Source organism: Nilaparvata lugens, chromosome 4, assembly GCF_014356525.2.
Source record: "Nilaparvata lugens isolate BPH chromosome 4, ASM1435652v1, whole genome shotgun sequence".
In the NCBI taxonomy this organism is placed as follows: Eukaryota; Metazoa; Arthropoda; class Insecta; order Hemiptera; family Delphacidae; genus Nilaparvata; species Nilaparvata lugens.
Window position 1 is genome coordinate 29500765 of NC_052507.1, and position 21698 is coordinate 29522462.

A 21698-nucleotide genomic window follows, 5' to 3' on the forward strand; every position below is an offset into this window, starting at 1 on the left:
GTAGCTGGAAATAAAATTTATGTTTCAAGAACTGATTCAGCTTATAGAGACTAGTTTCACTTATTATTGATATTGAATACTCGTTTCAAATATTACAAGAATACTACATTCTATTTAGTAGGTTAATTTAATATATTCAATCAATATAGAAATAACTACATGGTATCCATTTTTAAACTTTTTTACATAAACACTACAAGTTCAAGCTTTCAGGCCATTATATTCAATGTTTGTTCTAATATACATAAAATAATATGAGAAAAACTGATTTAGAAATATAGACATAGCATCATTGAATGATAACGATCAAGAGATCTCAAAGACAGAAAAATAATAAACTGATTGTGGCAAGGAGACGGTTTGATTGAGGAACTATGCAGATCTTTTAAAAACGATAAATGAGCTATTATTTAGTTTATATTATATCAATTTTATACATAGGCCTAGTTATTCTAAACACAATGAAAAATATCAAAAGTAGGTACCATTCATTTTATTTCAACAATACAAGTTTGAACTCTTCAAAAGCCATTTTCAAGTGTAATAATTTTGATAATGTTTTATTGTTTTAATAATCAGTAGCCCTAAAAAGAAGAGAGGCTACTAATGAAGAGAAGTATTAGTGTATACTAATACTAGAGTATACTTACAAGTATGAAGACAAGACAGATGCTTAAATATAACTATTTTGAACTATCTCTGACACATTAAATATTATCTCAGTTCTTAAATATTACTAAAATACTAAACAGAGAACAGAATCAAATGAAATCGGTTCCATTACCATATTCATGACATTTTCCAATGTCTTCTTACGACCAATAATCAAGTACACTACTCTCTTGTGAGATGTCATATGCTTCTTTATATCAACCTGCAACTAAAGTTTTCAACAATTATCTTTTAGAAAATAATCGACAAATTTCAAGAATTGTCAAATATGTTCAAGTTATTTATGTATGATCATGACAATAGTTATTGTTCCTAGATTCCACGTTCTTGGTAATACTATAGACAGATGAATCTGATACTTGAACAGTTCAACAGGGTTGAATCTGTGGCAACACCTAGAAAATAGTTAATTATTGAATAAGTACTAGAAGAGACGCTTATCATATTATTAAATTGTTTTTTTTTTTTTTTGTGTAGTTGAGAAGTTGATATTGTGGTAATTATTCATATTGAATGAAAAAGACTAAGAAATTGTCAAAAACCACAGATTTATTGATACTTAGAAAGACCGGTTTCGGTTATTACATTGTCAATCTCTGATAAACCTCTCTGTTTATCAGAGATTGACAATGGTGTAATAACCGAAACCGGTCTATCTAAGTATCAATAAATCTGTGGTTTTTGACAATTTCTTAGTCTTTTTCATTCAATATTAAATTGATACTGAAGATACAGATACTAGGTGTGTGTAAGATAGTATCTTTTTATCTTCAGTGTTTCCTTAATTGATGAATTTGATTAATATAACTTGTGTATGACCGCTGCCTTTGTGTCCATAGAGAAAACGTGGAATTCAGAAAGCCTGACCGCTGTGTATGAATGTAAGAATTTTTGCATTACATTTATCATTGATTTAAAAATAAAAAAAATTGATTTTAAAATGAAAGCTTGGAATTGACCTTTGATTTTTTATCATCATCTTCAAGTTTGTGGATTGTTGTCATAACGGATGCCTCATGCAAGGAGATAGTCAAGTCTGTGCACACTCTGTCAGCTGAAACATTATTCATTTATTTATTGAGAACATTACATGAAAATAATAATAAAACTCAAAGAGGTTTACAGCTTAACACCAAAACAAACCTCATAAAGGTTAAGTATATCATATTATTTCATCGTTCAATAATTTACTTTGACTTTATAAACAATGAGGATGTGATAACGAAACAGTTTGCTCTGAATCCATTTCAGTAAGCATCGATCACCAACTTGACTAAAATATTTGCTGAAAGGCCAATATTCTGCCCATAAAATTCACTTCGCGATTACTAACTTCAACTGAGTTTTCAAGTATGTCTAGTAGCCTTGTCATAATGTTCAGGAGTATTCAGAATGGGTTTAGATTTGAATAATCCATAATGAATAATACGGTGAATCATATAATCTAATCTTACCAACAAGATGATCCAAAACCAGTGTTATGTGGTTGGTTTGCAGGCCTTGAGTGATATCAACCACAACTGGCGGAAACGTTTTCGGGTCATCCAGAAAACTCCAGCCTGGAAGAAAACAGCTTCACTTTGAAAACCTTTTGTACAAGTACTGTAACGTCATTGAGTTTGTTAAAAAATATCATTTTTCGAAATATAAGATCTACTTTGAAACAGTCAATACTAGATATCTTCAAAAATCGTCAGATTAAACCTGAAACTGTACTCAGAAAAGTTAAAAAGTCAAGGCTGTTCGGTACACTTTTTATTATTTAAATTGGATAATCTTTTCCAATATAATTGTTAAGATCATTATAAGAGTGAGAAAAAGTGTCAACTGAAATTTTCAAGTGGTCTAATAAGCGAGTTATGAAGTGCTAAATTTCCAGATTCCGTTTTCTTTCCAGATCATAAACGGTTTCGACTATATTAACAGAACTCCTCTTAAAAATTAAAAAAATGTATCGTTCCAAACTAAAACATTTTATTTCCCATATCGTTCATAAATAAGAAAGTAACATTTTTTGTAAATTCGATAACTTGTTTATTTTGGTATTAATCGCGAAAAAACGCATATTAGAACAAAGCCAATGATATACTGAATGTATTAAAAAAACTCCAATGGAAAATTCGTTTATGATCTGGAAAGAAAACGGAGTTTAGCACTTCAACAACTCATAACCACTTAATTAGACCACTTAAAAATTTCAGTTGCCACTTTTTCTTACTCTTATAATGATCTTAACAATTATATTGAAGAAGATTATCAAATTAAAAAAAAATACTTTTAGCTAAAAAAAATTGACCACTTGGATGTCGATGGACTGGGAAGACTTGGGAGAATTGTATCGCCCAAGATCTTGTAGAGAAGGGACTAATACCAAACGAATCCCATGAACGAGAATCCTGGAAGCGACTAACTCGAAACGTCGACCCCATCTGAGTGGGAAAAGGCTGAGAAGAACGCATTTTTAGCTCAACTTTGGAAAAGGGCGAAAATATAGCTGAAAAATAAAATAAAATTAGAATAGCTACTATTTCAAAAATGACTTTTGTCATATAATTAAATTATTTCACAAAATAAGATATTTCATGAAAATAGTTCTCAAGTAGGCCTACCCTTTTGAAATGTTTCATTTATTCAAGCACATCATGTTTCAACCATGTATGCCCTTAGTAGCCCTATAAGGAAACGAGCATATTCTTGGAAAGAATATGGAAATTTGTCATTACTTAATGCCGAAAACTGCAGACGTTGAGCACATTAATTTCTTCGACCGTGCACTCTGTAAATGTAATGTAGGCTCTAACACCAGTCAGAATATCAAGTGCCGAAGCTTCATTAGGCACATCATGAGTTAACGAAACTACGGAAAATATAAAATTTAACAATAAGCTGCTTTGTCAGTTGTCCATCAAGTAAAGATTGACACTTTCTACAATTGTTGATGGAAATCTATTTTTTGTACATGCTCCGCAGCTTGGGATACTGTACGAGAGAGCTGTGACAATTGAAATGTGGCTGAAAATGATAATGCCATTATTATAATTCCATCAAGCAATATTCCCTCCTTAACAGAAATAATCACGAAGAATAAACTTGAAGAATAAATCAATTTTAAAACTTGATCTACCTTTTATCAAAGTCAAACTTATTAGAGAAACTATACAATAATACAGTAACATAACGCTTTTGCCTGTTGATACACTATTGTAGAATGATGGAGCAGTCAGTGTTGATAAAATCAATTCTCTCATGTTGGGAAAAGATGACCTTTCCTAGCGTTCAAGCTGCCAAAAACTTCTCAACTCAATCAATTTTTCATGAATTGCGACGTGGGCTTCTGACATTTGCCGGTTTGCGTGAGACAGATTGTTTTTAGTTGAAGTTTTATGGTTCATCAGTTAGGTACGATTTCGTTTCATCTATGAATTACCTCAAAATATATCAATTATATCATGGCAAAATCAAAAATAGCGCAAAAACAAGGAGTGACTGGTAGTTTTACTCTCGCAAACTAGACTCTTTCCAACTGACTCATTTATTGATAAGTAATCTACGAGTGATGGAAGTTTGAGAAATCATATTAATAAATAAATCAATTCACAATAAATATCAAAACATTACTAATCATTCATTGTAAATCATTCAACGATGATGTTAGGGTCCAGAAAGATTGATTGATAATACTTGATTAGAAAATTCATTTAATGTTTTCAATATTATAACATACTGTACTTACGGTACTGTAGTAAACTGTTGATATGAATATAATGTACTTAGAATAATTATCACTATTCATAAACGACATTTGGGATAGTTACAAGATACCAGAGCAACCCCCAAAAAAATGTGAATCTCGTAAAACAATTAACAATTATTTCAACGAATAAGTTATGTATGTTAATTCTCAAGAACATGGAAACTTCAAAAATTGATTCATAAAATACACAAATGGAATATGTTTTTTTTCTAGTGTTCTAGGCTATTACTATCACAAATGAAGATCATGAAAACATTATTTGTCACTTATCAGATTACACAATGCTTTATTTTTTATTAATTATAATAAACAAATTATTGAATTGATGCAGCTTTTAAATTGGAGCTGATACAATATCTTATAGTCACAGTAGACATCGAATTTACATTATAACACACATTGTATAAAATGAACAGCTACTACATTATTAGTAACTTAATTACATTGTTACACAGAAAAGCTATATTGTTGAAAGAAAGTTCCTTCACTCGGTATATTGGATGAAAATAGAAGATAAATAAAAGCGAGGGCTGAATGATTGGATTTTTCAGATCAATATACATCAATTGAAGATGAGGTGTTAGGATAATGTATGACGAAATCATTCAGCTTTCTAGATGAATATAATATTAACCACCTACATTGAATTTCAAAATGATCTACGACCGGCGAGCATTTTTTTCTGATTTGTTAAGGAAACAATTTGTATTGAGTGAAATCATTTTGCTTGAAACACCCAGATACAATCAGTTGAACATCAAGCAAAATATTTTAGCTAAAACAAATTGTTTGAAAGTGGAATATTTCTTTGTTCTGATTTTCTCCATTGTTTTCAGCCTCTTGGGATCGAAAGCAAGCCTCTAAGAGGTTGAAAGCAGAGGATGAAAATAGTCGTTTCATTCCGTATATTGCTATCTATTCGTTATCATGGAATACAGTAAATTTTACAGTATTGTTTACTTTTAACAAATTTTACTGTTTTGTTTTTGGAGTGAAAACAGTAATTTTACCAAAATAGATTTTGCCAAAGTGTAAATGAAAGCCGGTCCATAGATGCATTCAAAAATGCTGATTATATGTAAACTGATGAAAATATAGTAATAATATTGTGAAATCTTACATCTTAGAACAAACGAAATTATTCAGTAGAAAAAATATACCTCTCCCCACTTTGGTATATGTACTCTCTTAATATATAAACATTTTTCCAGTAGTTGTAATGTTTGATACAAAACCTAGGATTTGAACTTATCACTTACATGATAGAAAATACATACATATGCTAAAAAACAGAATAGAAATACTTATGCTTGGCAGTTTAGTACGTCCGTTGGAAAATCAAGTTCTAACACTAAAGATGTACACATTGCAATGTCTCTACACTTAAGCATGGGTGGTGTCATCCTCAACGAAGTCATGAGCCTCTTCTCTCGTGCAGCACTCCACGTGACTGACCTACAACACAAATTATCGTTAGTCAATCTACTTGACGCTTAAAACCATTCTAGAACTTTTCACCTCATCAAAATAATTTTGAATAAAGAATATTGCAATGTTTATGCGGTTCAATATTAGATACGAATGCTCAGATAAGGACAATTTTCAATAACAACAGATGCTTGATTTCTTGCAAGAGTGGGAATTCAAAATTAAACTCGAATAATCAAGTTCATACATTCTAGAAAGCCACAAATTACTGACAGAGAAATCGCGGCTTTAGAATTTGTTAAATTGAAGTTTATCGTATTCCAGAGATCGCTTATTAACCACTGCACTACAAAAATATTTATTAAACATTACAGCAATTTGTATGTTTTTACGGCAATATAATTGTATGATGTCATTTTTCTTTAGGGCTACTTTTGATATAAATAAAAATATAAATCTCAGTACCCTTCTAAATTATTTTGTCACAACATGTTTCGGACAAAAACCACAATACTTTAAATTTACACTTTTCACTTCGGAATTAAGTTCATTTTGATGTTAGAAAGTCCAATATTGGTAATATTCCACATTCAAATAATTGATCTCGCAAATCCCATATTGCGATTTCATATAAATGAGATCAATGAAAAAACGTTCATTTTGAAAAATTTGATCAGTTCACCTTGAAATCCCTTGAAATGGTATGAGAAAATGTTATTGTTTAACATTAAATTTCTGCTACAAACCTTATTTCTGAACTTGACACCATAGAACTTATTGGCGTTCTGCAAGAGCTCAGGTCTGAATGTGGTTGTGATGAATTGCGCGTCTTTGGACATCTCGTGAATCATTTCAGCAACTGCAGTTCTGTGTTGAGCATCTAGCGCCTGAAATTCACAATCAGAGGAACACCAATATTTTAACTGAAAACGTTAATAAATTCATACGTCATGCAGTATATCACATTATTATAAAAGTATGAAATTCAGTTTGAATCATAACCTACAGAATCATAACCTATAGTATCTTAGTTACCTTCGAGACAAATTACTTTTGAAACGTTTTACTTATTCCCTTTAAAACTAGCTGATCATAATTGATAGTAGGAAATTGAGTACCAAGAACACCAGGCAGATGCGAGAAAAGAGTAATGCATTGAGATTGAGATTTCGAGGAAGAAAATAGGCAAGAGTTTCATTTTCATGAAATAACTGAATGAATACATTTATACATTAGTTCGACTTTTATACTGGGTGAATGGATGACTGGGAAAAGTAATTCAGCAAATGATTGAAGTAATAATTATTTGCTTCCTCAAATACGTTTTTGTATACGCCATTTGGTAATGGTATTTGAGAACAGCCCTTCATGTTACTGAACTCTATCATAATGCCTCAACCATTCTTTGCTGAAGACTTCAATAATTATAAAATAAAGAAAATAATTTAGAAGCAGGGTCAGAGAAGCTTTCAAACTGGATTCGAACAAAACAGTGACAGTGAAAAAATAATTCCCTTGAGTTCTAATTGGACTATCCTTATTCAGTCCGGCCGAGCGAGGATGAATAATCCCATTAGAACTAATGGGAATTATATTTTCACTGTTCACTGGTTGGTTGTCTCAGCCGAACATTTTCAATGGATTTTGATTGATAAAAGCGTTTATATCAAACAGATAATTATTTCACCTCACAAAGAGAAATATACAGGATTGGGTAACGAAGTATGAATGATTTGGAATAGTTCCAAAAAAATATTGTAAGAAGTTATCACTACTTCTCTGAATCGTAGCACTTGCTATTGCTCGAATTTCTTGTGCTACTGTCTCACTCATGGCATTAAGTTTACGTGGTTTGTTGATGTAAACACGAGCTTTCGAATTTCTTGTGCTACTGTCTCACTCATGGCATTAAGTTTACGTGGTTTGTTGATGTATACACGAGCTTTGAGGTAGCCACCTAAAAATGTCACCCAAGGTGACAAGGTCCGGCGAACGAGGAGGCCTCTCAACATTGCCACGTAACAAAATGAGGCGTCCAAGCAAAATCTGCCTTGGAAACTCCATAGCTTCTCTCGATGTATTGCACGTCTATAGGAGTGTTTGAACAAAAACGGACGCTATTTTACAAATCAATACAATTGAATTTTTTCCTCTATAATAATTATCAAAATGGCAACATCTAGGGTACATACTGAAATTTTCGTTTGAAAATGAGTATGTGACAGCTATTCCGACTCTACAGATGAAAATTGATGAGAAATTGCATTTATTCAAATGCTAATCGATAAATAATGCAGGGTGAGCATAAATTATTGAATACATTTCACAGGTGAATAAAAAAATAACAAATAGTAGTAGCGCGGCTATTTTTGTTGCAAACATTGGTGTAACTTCTATAATTTGTGATGATCGTCATAGAAACACAGTCGAGTCAATGATGGTGGTGACACAGTTGGCTCAATGGTGGGGGGTGACAAAGCGTCAGGAGAAAGCTATGTGCGTTCTGTGGTTTCATTTCACGAAAGCAGATAATCTGTTATTACCGTTCAAAGACATTTTCGTTTAGAGTATGGCCGTGAAAAATAAGTTGTATGCAAAGAAGTTCTGTAGTGCTGATGAACTAAAAAAAAAGAATTAGATCCGTAATTCAGAACATCACTCTAGATCGACAAAGTATGGCGTAAAATTGAATATCGTCTAAATATGTTTTGTGCAACAAAACGTGCTAACGTAGAAATTTGCCGAATTTGTCACGTGTTATAGATAAAACTATTTGAAATTCGCTTCTCAATATCTCAAAATTCATGTAAGTACACTTATTCGTTCTTTTATTATTCACTTCAGGAATGTTTTCAATAATAATGCTTACTCTGTATTATTAAACGAAAATCTCAAGTGATGCTGCAAACCACCCCAAAGACTTTTCCTACTGCAAATATTAGCAACAGGATTAACAGCTACATGGAAATTCGATGAGAGCTAATATCCAAACATTATTTGCCAGCCCGGGAATCGAACCCGGTATCTCCTAATTGCTAGTCAGGTATGCTCACCCTTCCATTTTTGGATAGTAGCTATTATCGAATTTCCATCTAGCTGGTTACCCTGTTGTCAATATTTGCAGTAGCAGAAGTATTCGGGGTTGTTTACAGTATTTAATTTTGGATTTTCTTTCAATAATAATTATTATTCCGAATCCTCCATACTTTATTACCCAACCTGCCCAACACTGTATATGCCAGCTCTGTCTTGAGAGAATACAATAAGATGATCGAAAATGATGTTAAATACTTACTAGTCTATTCGAAATGTTAATTACCTGATCGATTTCATCGAAGAGATAGAATGGCGCCGGGTCGCACTTCTGAATGGAGAAGATGAGCGCGAGCGCCACCAATGACTTCTGCCCACCGGAAAGTTGGTTCATTTCTCTCATTTCGCCGAAGCCATTGAACGAAACGCGTATCATCACACCAGTGAACTGGTCTGAGTCCATTTCCTAAAAAATATTGATTCAACATTTGAAAAACGAAAAGTGGAAAGTTTAAAAACATAAAGAGTTCTATAAAACTATCAAGATTACTATATCAAGTGAATTATACTATAGTGAGGTCCACGTTATAATGGCAGTGGAGAAAGATAGGAGAACAACGTTGCAGATCCTCACTGTCTTGCCAATGCCTTCTTGACGGTAGCTGATACAGGTTTTTTAATGTAATATTAATTGTTCATTGTTTAAAATAATCAATTATATTTTATTAAGCAAAAAATTATATTTTTTTAATAATTTCATAATGAATTTTAATTTCATAATTAAAATTAAATAGTTCGTTAATTAATTATTAATTGTACATTGTTAAAAGATCTGGCAACAGAGCAAAGCGAGAGAGAGATTGCGCTATCCGCTTTGTTGAATGAAAGACAAGGATAGCATTACTATTGCTAATCAAACACTGCCATTATAACATTAACCTCACTATAGGGACCGGTTGAACAAAAGCCGGTTAAATTTTAATCATGATTAATTTCACGAGAACCAATCCGAGAACGATTTTTCTAAAAAAAGGCTTCTCTGATTGGTTCTCGTGAAATTTAATCACGATTGAAATTCAACCGGCTTTAGTGCAACCGGCACTAGGTAAGTAAACCCAAGGTTTACGGTATAATACACTTACTTCTTCATTTTCACCATACTTACTTACTGCGGTGGCCACTCGTACCCCAGTCGGTACTTAGCCTCATCAACTAAGCCTCTCCAAAAGTTTCGGTCACCCGCGTCCTCCTCTTTCAGGCCCATCCTCCTGATATCTTTCCGGACCTGGTCCCACCATCTAGTTTTTGGCCTTCCAGCTGGTCTCCTTCCTATACGATTGTTCCTCAGTACACTGTTTGTCAGAGCACTTTCTTCTTTCCTCAGAATGTGTCTCGTCCACCGTAACCTTCTGCTTTTAATCTCACCCACTATGTCTGGTTCATTGAATATTTAGCGTTTTTCATAGTTGTGCTTGATTCTCCAAACTTCGTTCTCTAGTGTTGGGAAAAATTTTCGAAGAATCTTGTTTTCAATACAGAATAAGATCGGCAAATAAAAACTTTTACGCATGCAATAAACTGCTTAGCTCAAGACTCCTCTCACATATATCAAAACTAAGACTATACTATATGATTCATTTTCACCATACAATTATTAATCTATTCAACTGATAGAACATAATCTAGAAAATGACAAAAAGAGAAACAACAGGTTCCCATACCGATTTTTTGATAAAATACACGTAAAAACGTTCATAATAAGGTTAGGTTCATCATCAGTGTTCTGCCCTAGGGCAGGTCCATACATTTCTCCTCCTTCCCCATTCCTCTCTGTCCTGTGCGATTCTCTTCAGCATCAAGTATTTTCCCTCCTACCTGACATCACCCACCTTCTTCACTCACCTCCGCCCCAGCACCCTCCCTCCCTCCTCCCTCCACAGCCCCCTCCATTACCGTCACAAGTCACAAGGAGGCCGCATGCCTCATCAAGTGTCTCAGCCAGTTCCGCTTCCGTCTCCTTATCACTGACATAATATTCCTTGCCTCTAAGCAGTACCTCCTCATTTTCACCCTATCCATCCAGCTGATCCTCTTCATTCTCATCCACACCCACATTTCGAAGGCCTCCAATCTCTTCTCCTGTCTTTTGAGTGTCCAGGTTTCTGCTCCATATAGAGCCACGCTCCACACAAAGCACTTGGCCATTTTCTTCCGCAGTTCCATTTGCAAGGTTGGGTTGTCTTCACAATTCATCACGAGAGTTCTCATTTCAAAAATCAGCATACATACTAAGAATTAAGATTAAGAAATTTTGATTACAAATTGAAGTAGAATAATGCAGCTCACTGCATTAAATTTGATAAAAACGTACAACTTGCAAAATAAAAGTATTTGAATAAGTAACACAGGTTAACTTTACTCTCAATTATTAATAATTATAAAACTAATTATTCATTAATGAATTAATTTTTAATTAGTTAATAATAAAAGTGATATTGTGAAGAATTAATAAAGAATTAAGTTGCAGTTACTTGGCTTGGATTGTTGGAATCGTGTTCATCTCCATCAGCCGTCTTCATGATGAGCTGGCCGTGGCCGGAAGGAACCAGCTTGGAGAACACTTCACTGAAGAACATGGACACTTGCTTGAACGTGAACTGAATAGCCTCGAACTTTCTCTGCTCCAGCACACTCATCAACTCGTTGATCTTTTGATCACTGCAAATGTCAATCAATACATCGAAATAACTGAAGAATTGAACAATCAAGTGGGGACTACTTGTCCGGTCACTATTTAAATTATACGAAACTGGAAATTAGAACTGAAGGATTAAAAAATAAGACTAGAAATTAGAACTAAAGGATGAAAAATAAGAACTAATTAAAGTGAGGAATAGTATAAAGTGAAGCTATGCTTTCCAGTCACTGTTTAAATGATAGCAAAATAGAAAATGATCAACAAAATTCAGATTTTAGAAGTAAAAATAGGTTGGTTCAAGATGATTTCCCTTGTACTGAAACAAAAGCTTTCATTGCTCTACGATGGTGTTGTGTATTATACACAAAAAGATTCGGGGATTAAAGAAGCACAAAATGTAGAAGCAATATGCCTTAAGTGTAATAACAGGTACACCGTCTCTTAAAAGCGTAACATTCAAATCACTTTAATACAACTCTGATAATGTTATCAATAAATAAGGTCGAAGCCACACAAAGCGTTTTCTCATGCTTTTACAGACGAGTCGGCAGGGCAGGAAGCTCTCCGATTAGCTGATTGGGTTGGCGTTCGAGAATCAGCTTCCCTGTCCTGCTGACTCGTCTGAAAACCGCTTCATGTGGCTTAGTCCTAATTTATCTCCAGAAAACACAAATTTCACATACAATCATTGATTCAAGCCTCAAAGTTCTATTGTAGTTGATAAAAGAAAAACTTATAAGAACCAATCTTTATACATTGGAGATATTATTTAAGATAAACTGCTAATTCAATAAAACCACCATAATATTATTATTTTCTGTAACGATGGATGGAAAATACTTGTATCATAGTTTGATATAATTCACTAGTTGCTCAGTATTGCTTTTGGCTCAGCCTGTCTGAATGGCCCTGAAGTAGCACGACATGGGAACAATATTAGCTTCAACTAGCTACTGCGGGAAGTAGGCATTGGAAAAGTCCAGAACTCAAAATGTACATGACATCTCAAATTTCCCGTTCCCGCAAATATTCAAGAGGCAATTATAATAAATGCAACTATTCAATTCGATTCCCGCACTAGCTAGTGGAAGATATTATTGTCCCTTTGTTCGGAGTGGTCCAACTCAAACTACTGACTATTACTTAGAATAGAATAAACATTTCTTCGGGAATTCCCAATTGTGAGAATTGACAAAGAAAGTGAACCAGTATTGAATGCGATGATTAAAAACGTGAATTTTTTTAAATTACCCAATATCCAACTCCTCTTTACGTTTCATGAGCTTTTCTTTTTGGTCGGAGAAACTCATGAATTGGTCCAGAGCTTTCTTATTGACATGACTGTATTTTTTCAGATGACTATTGGCCTTCTCCAGCTCTTTGAATAACTGCGAATACAAAATTTGTTCGTTAATACAGAATAATCATGAAAAAACCAAGAATCTGATCAGTTAAGTTCTGTTTTGTTAAGCTTAGTTCTGATTCAGATGTTCATTTTCTCGCTTAATTTATGTATTTACTTATTTATCCATCATTCACAATCAACTTAAGGACAAAGAAAAAGACTACAGTCCAAAACTTCTTTTTATCCCAATTTCACAAAATAAATTGTCCAAATAAAGGTTAAGTGAGACTTTTCAATTTTTCACTAATTTCCACATTGAAACAAAACACTACATACATTTCCAATTTTGAATTTAAATGCTTAATATGGAAGTCCAAAAGCACACCAAACATAATATTACACACATATCGTTGGAAGTCAATTCATGGAGAAGATTTAGTACATTTCCAGAAAAAAAACGAAAATAATTTTATTTTTTATAATAAAAAATATATTATTTCCTTGCAAGTTTTAGCTTTGGGCTTCACGTTTATATAATAATAATAACTTTATTCTCGTTATTGCAAGTAATATAATTTCTTAGATAGGAAGATGAGCTCAAGTAGAACACCGAAGGTTAATAATAGAAATGTAAACATAGCGGGAGTACTTACGCGTTCCCAAAATCAAAATTACAAAACGCCAAAACCAAAACCCCAGTTCTTCAAACTACTTTGGCCAAAAAAGTTGCTCAACTACAAAGTAGCCACACTAATTTAAAAAACCAATTAGAAGTAACTCTAAAAACGTCTGAGGAAGAAAGGTTAGGGATGGTAGAAGAAATTAAATCTTTGGAACTGATTATAAAATTACAAGATGAAGACCATAAAAAAGAAATACTAAATCTAAAAAATCAATGTAGTCTAATGTCGGAGGAAATAAAGAAACTAAAATCTAAATTTGATAATACTAAATGTATGATAGAACCTCCGTCCAAATGCAAAAAAATAGAATCTAACCTAAATGATGGGAAATGCTCTGAAAATGGTCGAAATAAAACGTACAGTGAGGTTTTGAAGACAGCAACCAAAAATATAGCTGAGGGAAATAAAGATAGGAAAGGGAGAGTTCTGCTACTGACGTCCAGTCATGGACATGATTGCAGTGATCTCCTTGATAAAAGATTAAAAAATAAATTTGATGTCCAATGTTTTTTCAAGCCAAGTGCATCAATTAATGCAATTGTAGAGTCAGCTAGGGAACAAACTAAAGACTTTGATGAAAATGACTATCTAATTGTACTGGGTGGCTCAAATAATATAAATGAACCTAACTTGAATCATCTTCCTCAAGTAACAGAAAAAATCAAGGAAATTGTGCCACTCAGCAAAAAAACAAACTTAATAATAAGTACTATTCCTAATAGGTTTTATAGGCCAGAATTAAATGAAGCAATCAATTCGACAAACAAATCAATCCATAATACAATCTTCTTCTTCTTTCTCTCTGCCCCGGTGTGCCTCACAGCGTCGGGGTAGCCTCGGACAACCGCCTCCAGGTGTCGCGATCCGCAGCCAGCCTCCTCATCTGCCCCACAGTCTTCCCTCTCTCCTCTCCCAATCTTCTAATGTGTTCATCATACGAGTACCGGGGACGTCCTCTCTTCCGTCTGCCTCCTACAACCACATTTGCGTACTGTTTCACTTTCCTCTCATCGTCCATCCTCTGTACGTGACCCCAATATCCTAATTGCTTTCTGTCGATAACTTCTTTTACATCTTTCATTCCAATTTCCTCCCTGATGCGGTCACTCCTTACTCTGTCTCTCAACGTCCTCCCAGCCGTTCTTCTATGGCACTTCATTGCCACTGCCCTTACTCTACTCATATGCTGTGTCTTCATGGGCCAACTTTCCACCGCATACAGAACTATAGGCTCTATTATACTTTTATAGACCCTATTCTTCACCATAGTACCCACTTCTTTTTCCCGAAAATACAGTCTTTGGTACCATAGTAAGCCCGGCTAGCCTTGTTGATTCTGTTTCTCAGTTCTTCATCCAGTTTTCCATCTTCATTTATAATGGTGCCAAGGTACTCGTATGATTTTACTTGTTCCATCTGCCGCCCCTCCACTTCTATTATCACTCTCTCACCTTCAGTTCCATTCACCACCATCACCTTGCTCTTATTGATATTCAGTTCCATACCTTTTCTCTTGATCTCTTCATTCCATTCGATTACAGCTGCTTTTAGTTTCCTTTCCGAGTCAGCAATCAGAACTATATCGTCCGCGAACAGTAGAGCTTGAGCGAAAATGGGCCTTAAATTCCAGTGTCCGACTGTCATTCTCCCCGTTCTTCGTTTGCAGATTTTATGGATTCATCCATTACCATGGTGAATAATAGTGGACTCAAGCTGTCCCCCTGTTTTATCCCCCTTCTCATTTGCAGAGGTCCTGATATCTGTCCACACGTTCTAACCACTGCAGTGACATTATTGAAGACACTTTTAATAGCACGCTGTAATTTTTGTGGCACATTCTTAGCAGCCAATGTCTCCCATAAGGCTTCTTTTGATACTGTATCAAATGCGGCTCTCAGGTCCAGGAACGCCAGATATACTTGCTTGCCTTTTTCAATAGATTTTGAGCAGATCGATCTTATTGAGAAGATGTGGTCTTGCGTCTGCCTGCCAGGCCTAAATGCACACTGTTCCTCCTCTAGCTGTTCTTCCACCACACTTCGCAGTCTTTTCTCTAATATTCGAGTGTACACTTTACATACCACTGAAGATAAGCAAACTGCTCGGTAGTTTTCACAATCAGTGGTATTTCCTTTTTTGTGGAGTGGAACTATAATATTTTGTTCCCATTCTTTTGGAATTGTACCTTGTTCCCAAACCTGCTGCAATAACTCAGTGAGTCTATCTAAGAGACATTCACCCCCTTTCTTCAAATATTCAGCTTGAATATTATCAATTCCTGCTGCTTTCCCATTCTTTAACCTTTGAACAGCCTCCCTCACCTCATCCTTTGTTATTCCAGCATCCATCTGATGTACTTCATGAGCATTGTCATCCAACTCCAAATTCACTTCTTGCACCACCCTATCTTCATTGAACTTGTCTTCAAAAAATCTTCTCCATGTTTCAAGCACATCTTGAGTGGTTGTCACCAGCTGACCTTCCTTATTCTTAATAGACCTTGCCTGCTTTCCAAACTTTCCTCGCAGACTTTTGCAAACTGTCCAAAAATTTTTCACATTATTTCTATAGTTTTCATCTATTTCTTTCCCAAACTCCTCCCATGCCTTCTTCTTTGAATCTTTGACAGCCCTCTTTGCTTGATTCCTGCACTCTATGTATTTCAGCCAATCTTCATTTCTTCCAGACCCAGTGTATCTTCGGAAAGCCTTCTTTTTGTCCTTGACCTTCTGTTTAACTTCCTCTGACCACCATTTCGTCCTTCTTTTGAATTGCCCCACTTTTCTTTGGCCACAAACTTTATTTGCTGCTTTCAATAATGTTTCTTTGATACTTTTCCATTGAAACTCAATATTATTTATTCTGTTCTCTTCTTCTACTTGAGTTTCAATTTCAGCTAATTCCTTCTCTACTTCAGTTTGAAATTCATTCTGTTTGTCCCTATTTTGCAATTCCTCACTCTTGATCCTCTCATATTTCCTTTGTCTGATCGTGGCTATTCTTTGGAATCTAGTGTCAGCAACAAGAAGTTTATGGTCTGAGTCAATCTCTGCACCCCTTATGACTTTCACATCTTTGACCGCATATCTCAAGGTAGAAGGGTATAGAAAGTAGTCAATGATACTTTGGGTGTCTCTTCCTTCAGCGACAAAAGTTATTTTATGGATGGTCTTGTGAATGAACCATGTATTTCCGATCAACAACTGGTTATCTATACAGAATTCCAATAGCCGCCTACCATTATCATTCAGCACTGATTCACCTGCATGTTTTCCCATACACCCATGCCACTGTTCATCCTCATTCCCAATCCTTCCATTGAAATCACCCATTAGAAAAACTTTTCTACCTGTCTCCACTTCTGATACAGCTCTTTGTAGATCTTCCCAGAATTCATCCTTTCCAATAACATCTGTATCTTCGGTTGGCCCATACACCTGTATAATAGAATTTTTATTGAAAGTTCAAGGTCTATTCGCATAATCCTGGGACTTTTGGCATTCCATCCACTTATCAAATTATTTGTATTTTCATCAACTATGATACCAACTCCTCCTTTCAATCGACCCGCATCAGTGTTCCTGAATATCTGAGCACATATCCATCATCTAGCTGTCTCTCTCCAATCCCTCGTTTCCGAATCTCACTTATTCCTAATACACTCATTTTATATTTTTTCATCTCCTCCACTATTTCAACTTCTTTTCCGGTCAAAGTGCGCACATTCCAATTCCCAAATCGTAAGTCAAGTGTCTTGTCCAATTCTTATTCCTTAAATTCCGGTCCCGTCCGAGGCTATTTAATGTACTTTGAATCCGAGCTTATCCAGCGTGTGGGGGATTAGCCCAACGACGCCTTCTTTGGAGTACTTCTTTGTCTGCCTCCTACCCTTCGACCTGTCCGGCTTGGGTGGCCCTGCTGGTAGTTACACTACCGCCGGCATAGCTCTCTGGGTCTCAGGAGGACGCAAGCCCCTCCACCAACGGCAAGGTGTTGTACTCCCTAGGAGGGGCCATAATACAATCAACAGCCTAAAAAATAAGAATTCTAAACAACTGGGGATTTGTTTTCTAAATGAAAGGCTGAAAAGACATAACTTCACTAATCATGGGTTGCATCTAAATCGATCTGGCAAAGTAATCTTTTGTAATAGATTGGCAGAGCTGATTGAAAGCCGTTTGCAATCCTCTGGTTTAAAAACAGTCAAAAAAAAACAAATAACGATTTTTTAGTAAATTGGCTCAAAACAGCGAAAGGGAAATAGCTACAAATGCTAGAGATAGAGTAGCACAAGATGGTAAGGTTTTTAGTATTTATCATCAAAATATTCAGTATCTTCGCAACAAAATTGACAGATTAGAAGTATTTCTTAAACAGGAGGATCCTGACATTGCTATTTTCACAGAGCATGGCTTAAAAATAAAGGAAATAAATCAAGTTAGGATTCCAGGCTATTCACTGAGATCAGAATTTTGTAGAATAGCTCATAGAAGTGGTGGTGTATGTATATTCACTAGCAATGCTAAACATACCCAAACTTATGAACTGGATTTTGTTAAGAGATTTTCTGTTGAGATGGATTTAGAGGTGACAGGACTAAGGTTAAAAATTGATGATCGATTCGAGGTAGCAGTGTTAGGTATCTATAGGTCACCAAATGGAGACTGGCAAAAATTTTGTGAGCTGCTCCATACACTTTTGGAAATTACAACCGCTCGTCTCACAAATGTTATAGTAGTAGGAGATTTCAATACTGATTTTGCCAGGCAGGATAAAATGACAGAGGATATTAGAGATATTATTAATATGAATAATTTAGAAATTAAGGTCCACGAATATACAAGAGTAACTCGAACTTCACAGACAATTATTGATAATATCCTCACAAATATAGAAGGTTGTAATGTCAGGTTAGGTAGCTCAGATCTATCAGATCATAACTATCAAATTTTAGATGTAAGTTGCAGGGCCAGAATCCAAGCAGAAAAAAAACTTTTGTGAAAGAAATTCAGCAATATGAGCTAGGAAATATAAATTGTTTGAAGCAGGAACTGCTTCAAGAAAATGGAGTAGTGTTTATAACAGTTGTAACCTAAATTACAAATATAAGCAATTCATTGATACTCTAAGATTTCACATTAGTGTATGCTGTCCGATAAAAAAAGTCAAAGTAAAAAGTAAATTAAACAAAGTAGATGAATGGATAACTGAAGATATTCTTACTCAAAGAAATATTGTTAGGGAAGCTTATGAGAATTTAAATTAGTGAGGGATGTTCCGAGTGAGGTCAAATACAAATGTCTAAAGAAAAACTATGCAAAAGAAGTGAGGAAAGCTAAGTGTAAGAAAACAGCTGAAATATAAACAACTAGTACCAATTTTAACTCTGCTGTTGGGAGGTAATTAATAGAAATAGGAGAGCAGCTCAAAAAGATACAGTTACTAATGTCCCTAGGATAATCGATGAACATGGAATTATATGGATGATAGTATAGACATTTGTAACTTTTTCAATAAATATTATCAACAGGTTGCATATAATCTCCAAAAGTCACTGAACACTAATACTTATAATACAACTACATAAATGCTGAGCCAATTGAAAAGGTATTTAAATTTCATCCATTATCAAGAGATGAGTTGTCAAGAATAATAAAAATTTGAATAACAAAAAAACAGTAGGATTGGATGGGGTCTCAAGCAAAATTTTAAAAGAATGTGAAAATGAATTACTGGACCCTTTATTGCATCTCCTTAATACTTCACTAGAGCAGGGTATTTTTCCTGATGATCTGAAACAAGGAAAAATTTTGCCAATTTTCAAGAGCGGTGATTCTGAAAGAGTTGAAAATTATAGACCCATTAGTATTCTAAATGTAATAAGTAAAATTTTTGAAAGAGTAGTTTTAAATAGGTTATTGATGCACCTGGAAGAAATTAATTTCATATGTGATGAACAGCATGGGTTCCAGAAAGGGAAATCTACTAAGACTGCAATAGTATCCCTTGTTGAAAGACTAATAGATATAATAGATTCAGGTGAGAAGGCAGCCGCAATATTTCTTGATTTATCCAAAGCTTTTGATTGTGTGAACCATAGAATATTATTGGAAATACTAAAAACTGTAGGTGTGAATGGTATAGAACTAAAATGGTTTGAATCATATCTCATAGGTAGAAACCAGTGTGTTGAGCTTACCAAGGTGGATGGGAATGAAATAGTAAAAATTAAATCTCAAAAACTGGAGGTCCAGGCTGGAGTACCTCAAGGCTCAATTCTGGGTCCCTTACTGTTTCTGTTGTATGTGAACCAATTACCAAAAGAGTTAAAAGATCACAGAGCTCTGTTGTTTGCTGATGACACATCGCTTATCTTTAACAATTATTTATTAGATAGTCTAGAAATAAATGCTTTTACTGGAGTACAGTCAATTGTCCAATTCTTGAAGCAAAGGCAATTAACAATAAATAGTAAGAAATGTCAATTCCTACAATTCAAAAGTAAATATAATTCAGTAGAGGATAGAGAAATAAATGTGTTTGTAGAGGAAAATGAATTAGACCAAGAAGAGAAAATAGCATTCTTGGGAATTTTATTGGACAGGAAATTAACATGGCATCCTTACATTGAGAGGATATGTAATAAGATATCATCTGGGGTATTTGTCCTGCGGCAGCTTGCTAGGCTGAATGATAAAAAACTACTGTTAACTGCTTACCATGGACTTATACTATCTCATATTAGGTATGCTATTTTAGTACCGTATGGGGTAATTCATCTCAACAAAATATGGACAGAGTGTTTAAGATTCAAAAGAAGGCACTCAGATGTATAGAGAAAGTGAATAGGTTAGACTCTTGTAGGCCTTTATTTAAAAAGCTTGGTCTATTAACTGTGCCATCTTTGTATGTATATGAAGTTGTAATGCATGTGAAAACGAGTGGTGTGATCCAGAATTCAGATGTTCATGAGTATAATACGCGAAACAGAGCAGATTATCATATAATGGGTCACAATAGTAGGTTATTTGAACAAAAACCAGATTATATGGTAGGAAATTTTATAACAAGCTACCTCAAATCTTGAAAAGTAATGATGATTTGAAGATTTTCAAAAAACAAATGAAAAAATATTTAGTTGATAAAGCTTTTTATAGTGTACAAGAATTCCTTTCAAACCTAAACTAGGTTGAACTACTTAGTGTTAGAATTATTATGTAATAACATGACTTGTCTTATACTCCATGACTGGAGTCTTTAGGACGTAATCTTGAAAAAAAAAAAAAAAACTATTAGTCAATAACTGTATTTTAAAGCAGTCTAACTCATTATACAAGTCTAGATCTGAAATCATGTATATTGTGAGAAACTTAGTTTTGAAGCAAAATACAGCTCATTAAAAAACATAGACTCACATTCTTTGAAGAATAAGCCATATATTTGTTGACCATATCGACGGCGGGCATCGAGCCAAGTTCATTGATCTTGGTAGTGCTGTCCTCTATCTTCTGTCTCAACATTGCCTGTTTTGATGACACTTTTGACAAATCTTTCGAATCAGCATCAAGCTTTTCTTGAGCTTCTTTCTCCTTTGTCTTGTACCTTTCCACTTCTTCCTGCTCGGCCCTTTGCTGAAAGTTGGAAAATTAATACAAAAAGATAGAGTAATATATAGATTCAGCTGAATACAAGACACGTTGCATGGTTATTGTGACATTTTGACCAAACATTCTGTAAGATTTTTCAATATAAACTGAAAATATTTTTGGTACAGGAACTAAGTTGTATTTTTTGTGTAGTTGAGAAGTTTATATTGTAATAATTATTCATATTAAATAGAAAGACTAAAAAATTGTCAAAAACCACAGATTTTATTAAAATTTAGAAAGACCGGTTTCGGTTGTTACACCATTGTCAATCTCTGATAAACTATCTAATCTCTGTTCATCACAGATAAAATCACCGATTTTATTAAAATTTAGAAAGACCGGTTTCGGTTGTTACACCATTGTCAATCTCTGATAACTAATCTCTGTTTATCAGAGATTAACAATGGTGTAACAACCGAAACCGTCTTTCTAAATG

The 21698-nt window shown here is 34.4% G+C and overlaps 1 protein-coding gene across 1 annotated transcript in view; it reads right to left on the reverse strand.

The window, feature by feature from the left end:
• Positions 1-4365: 4365 nt before the first annotated feature.
• Positions 4366-21698, reverse strand: part of LOC111048548 (structural maintenance of chromosomes protein 3) — a 120405-nt gene continuing 103072 nt past the window's right edge. The window contains exons 22-26 of the mRNA XM_039427297.1: positions 12837-12973; positions 11419-11605; positions 9174-9353; positions 6601-6741; positions 4366-5881 (exon numbers count right to left, since the gene is read on the reverse strand). Coding sequence (XP_039283231.1) covers positions 5810-5881; positions 6601-6741; positions 9174-9353; positions 11419-11605; positions 12837-12973 — 717 coding nt within the window. The 3' untranslated portion in view covers positions 4366-5809. The remainder of the gene's footprint in view (positions 5882-6600; positions 6742-9173; positions 9354-11418; positions 11606-12836; positions 12974-21698) is intronic.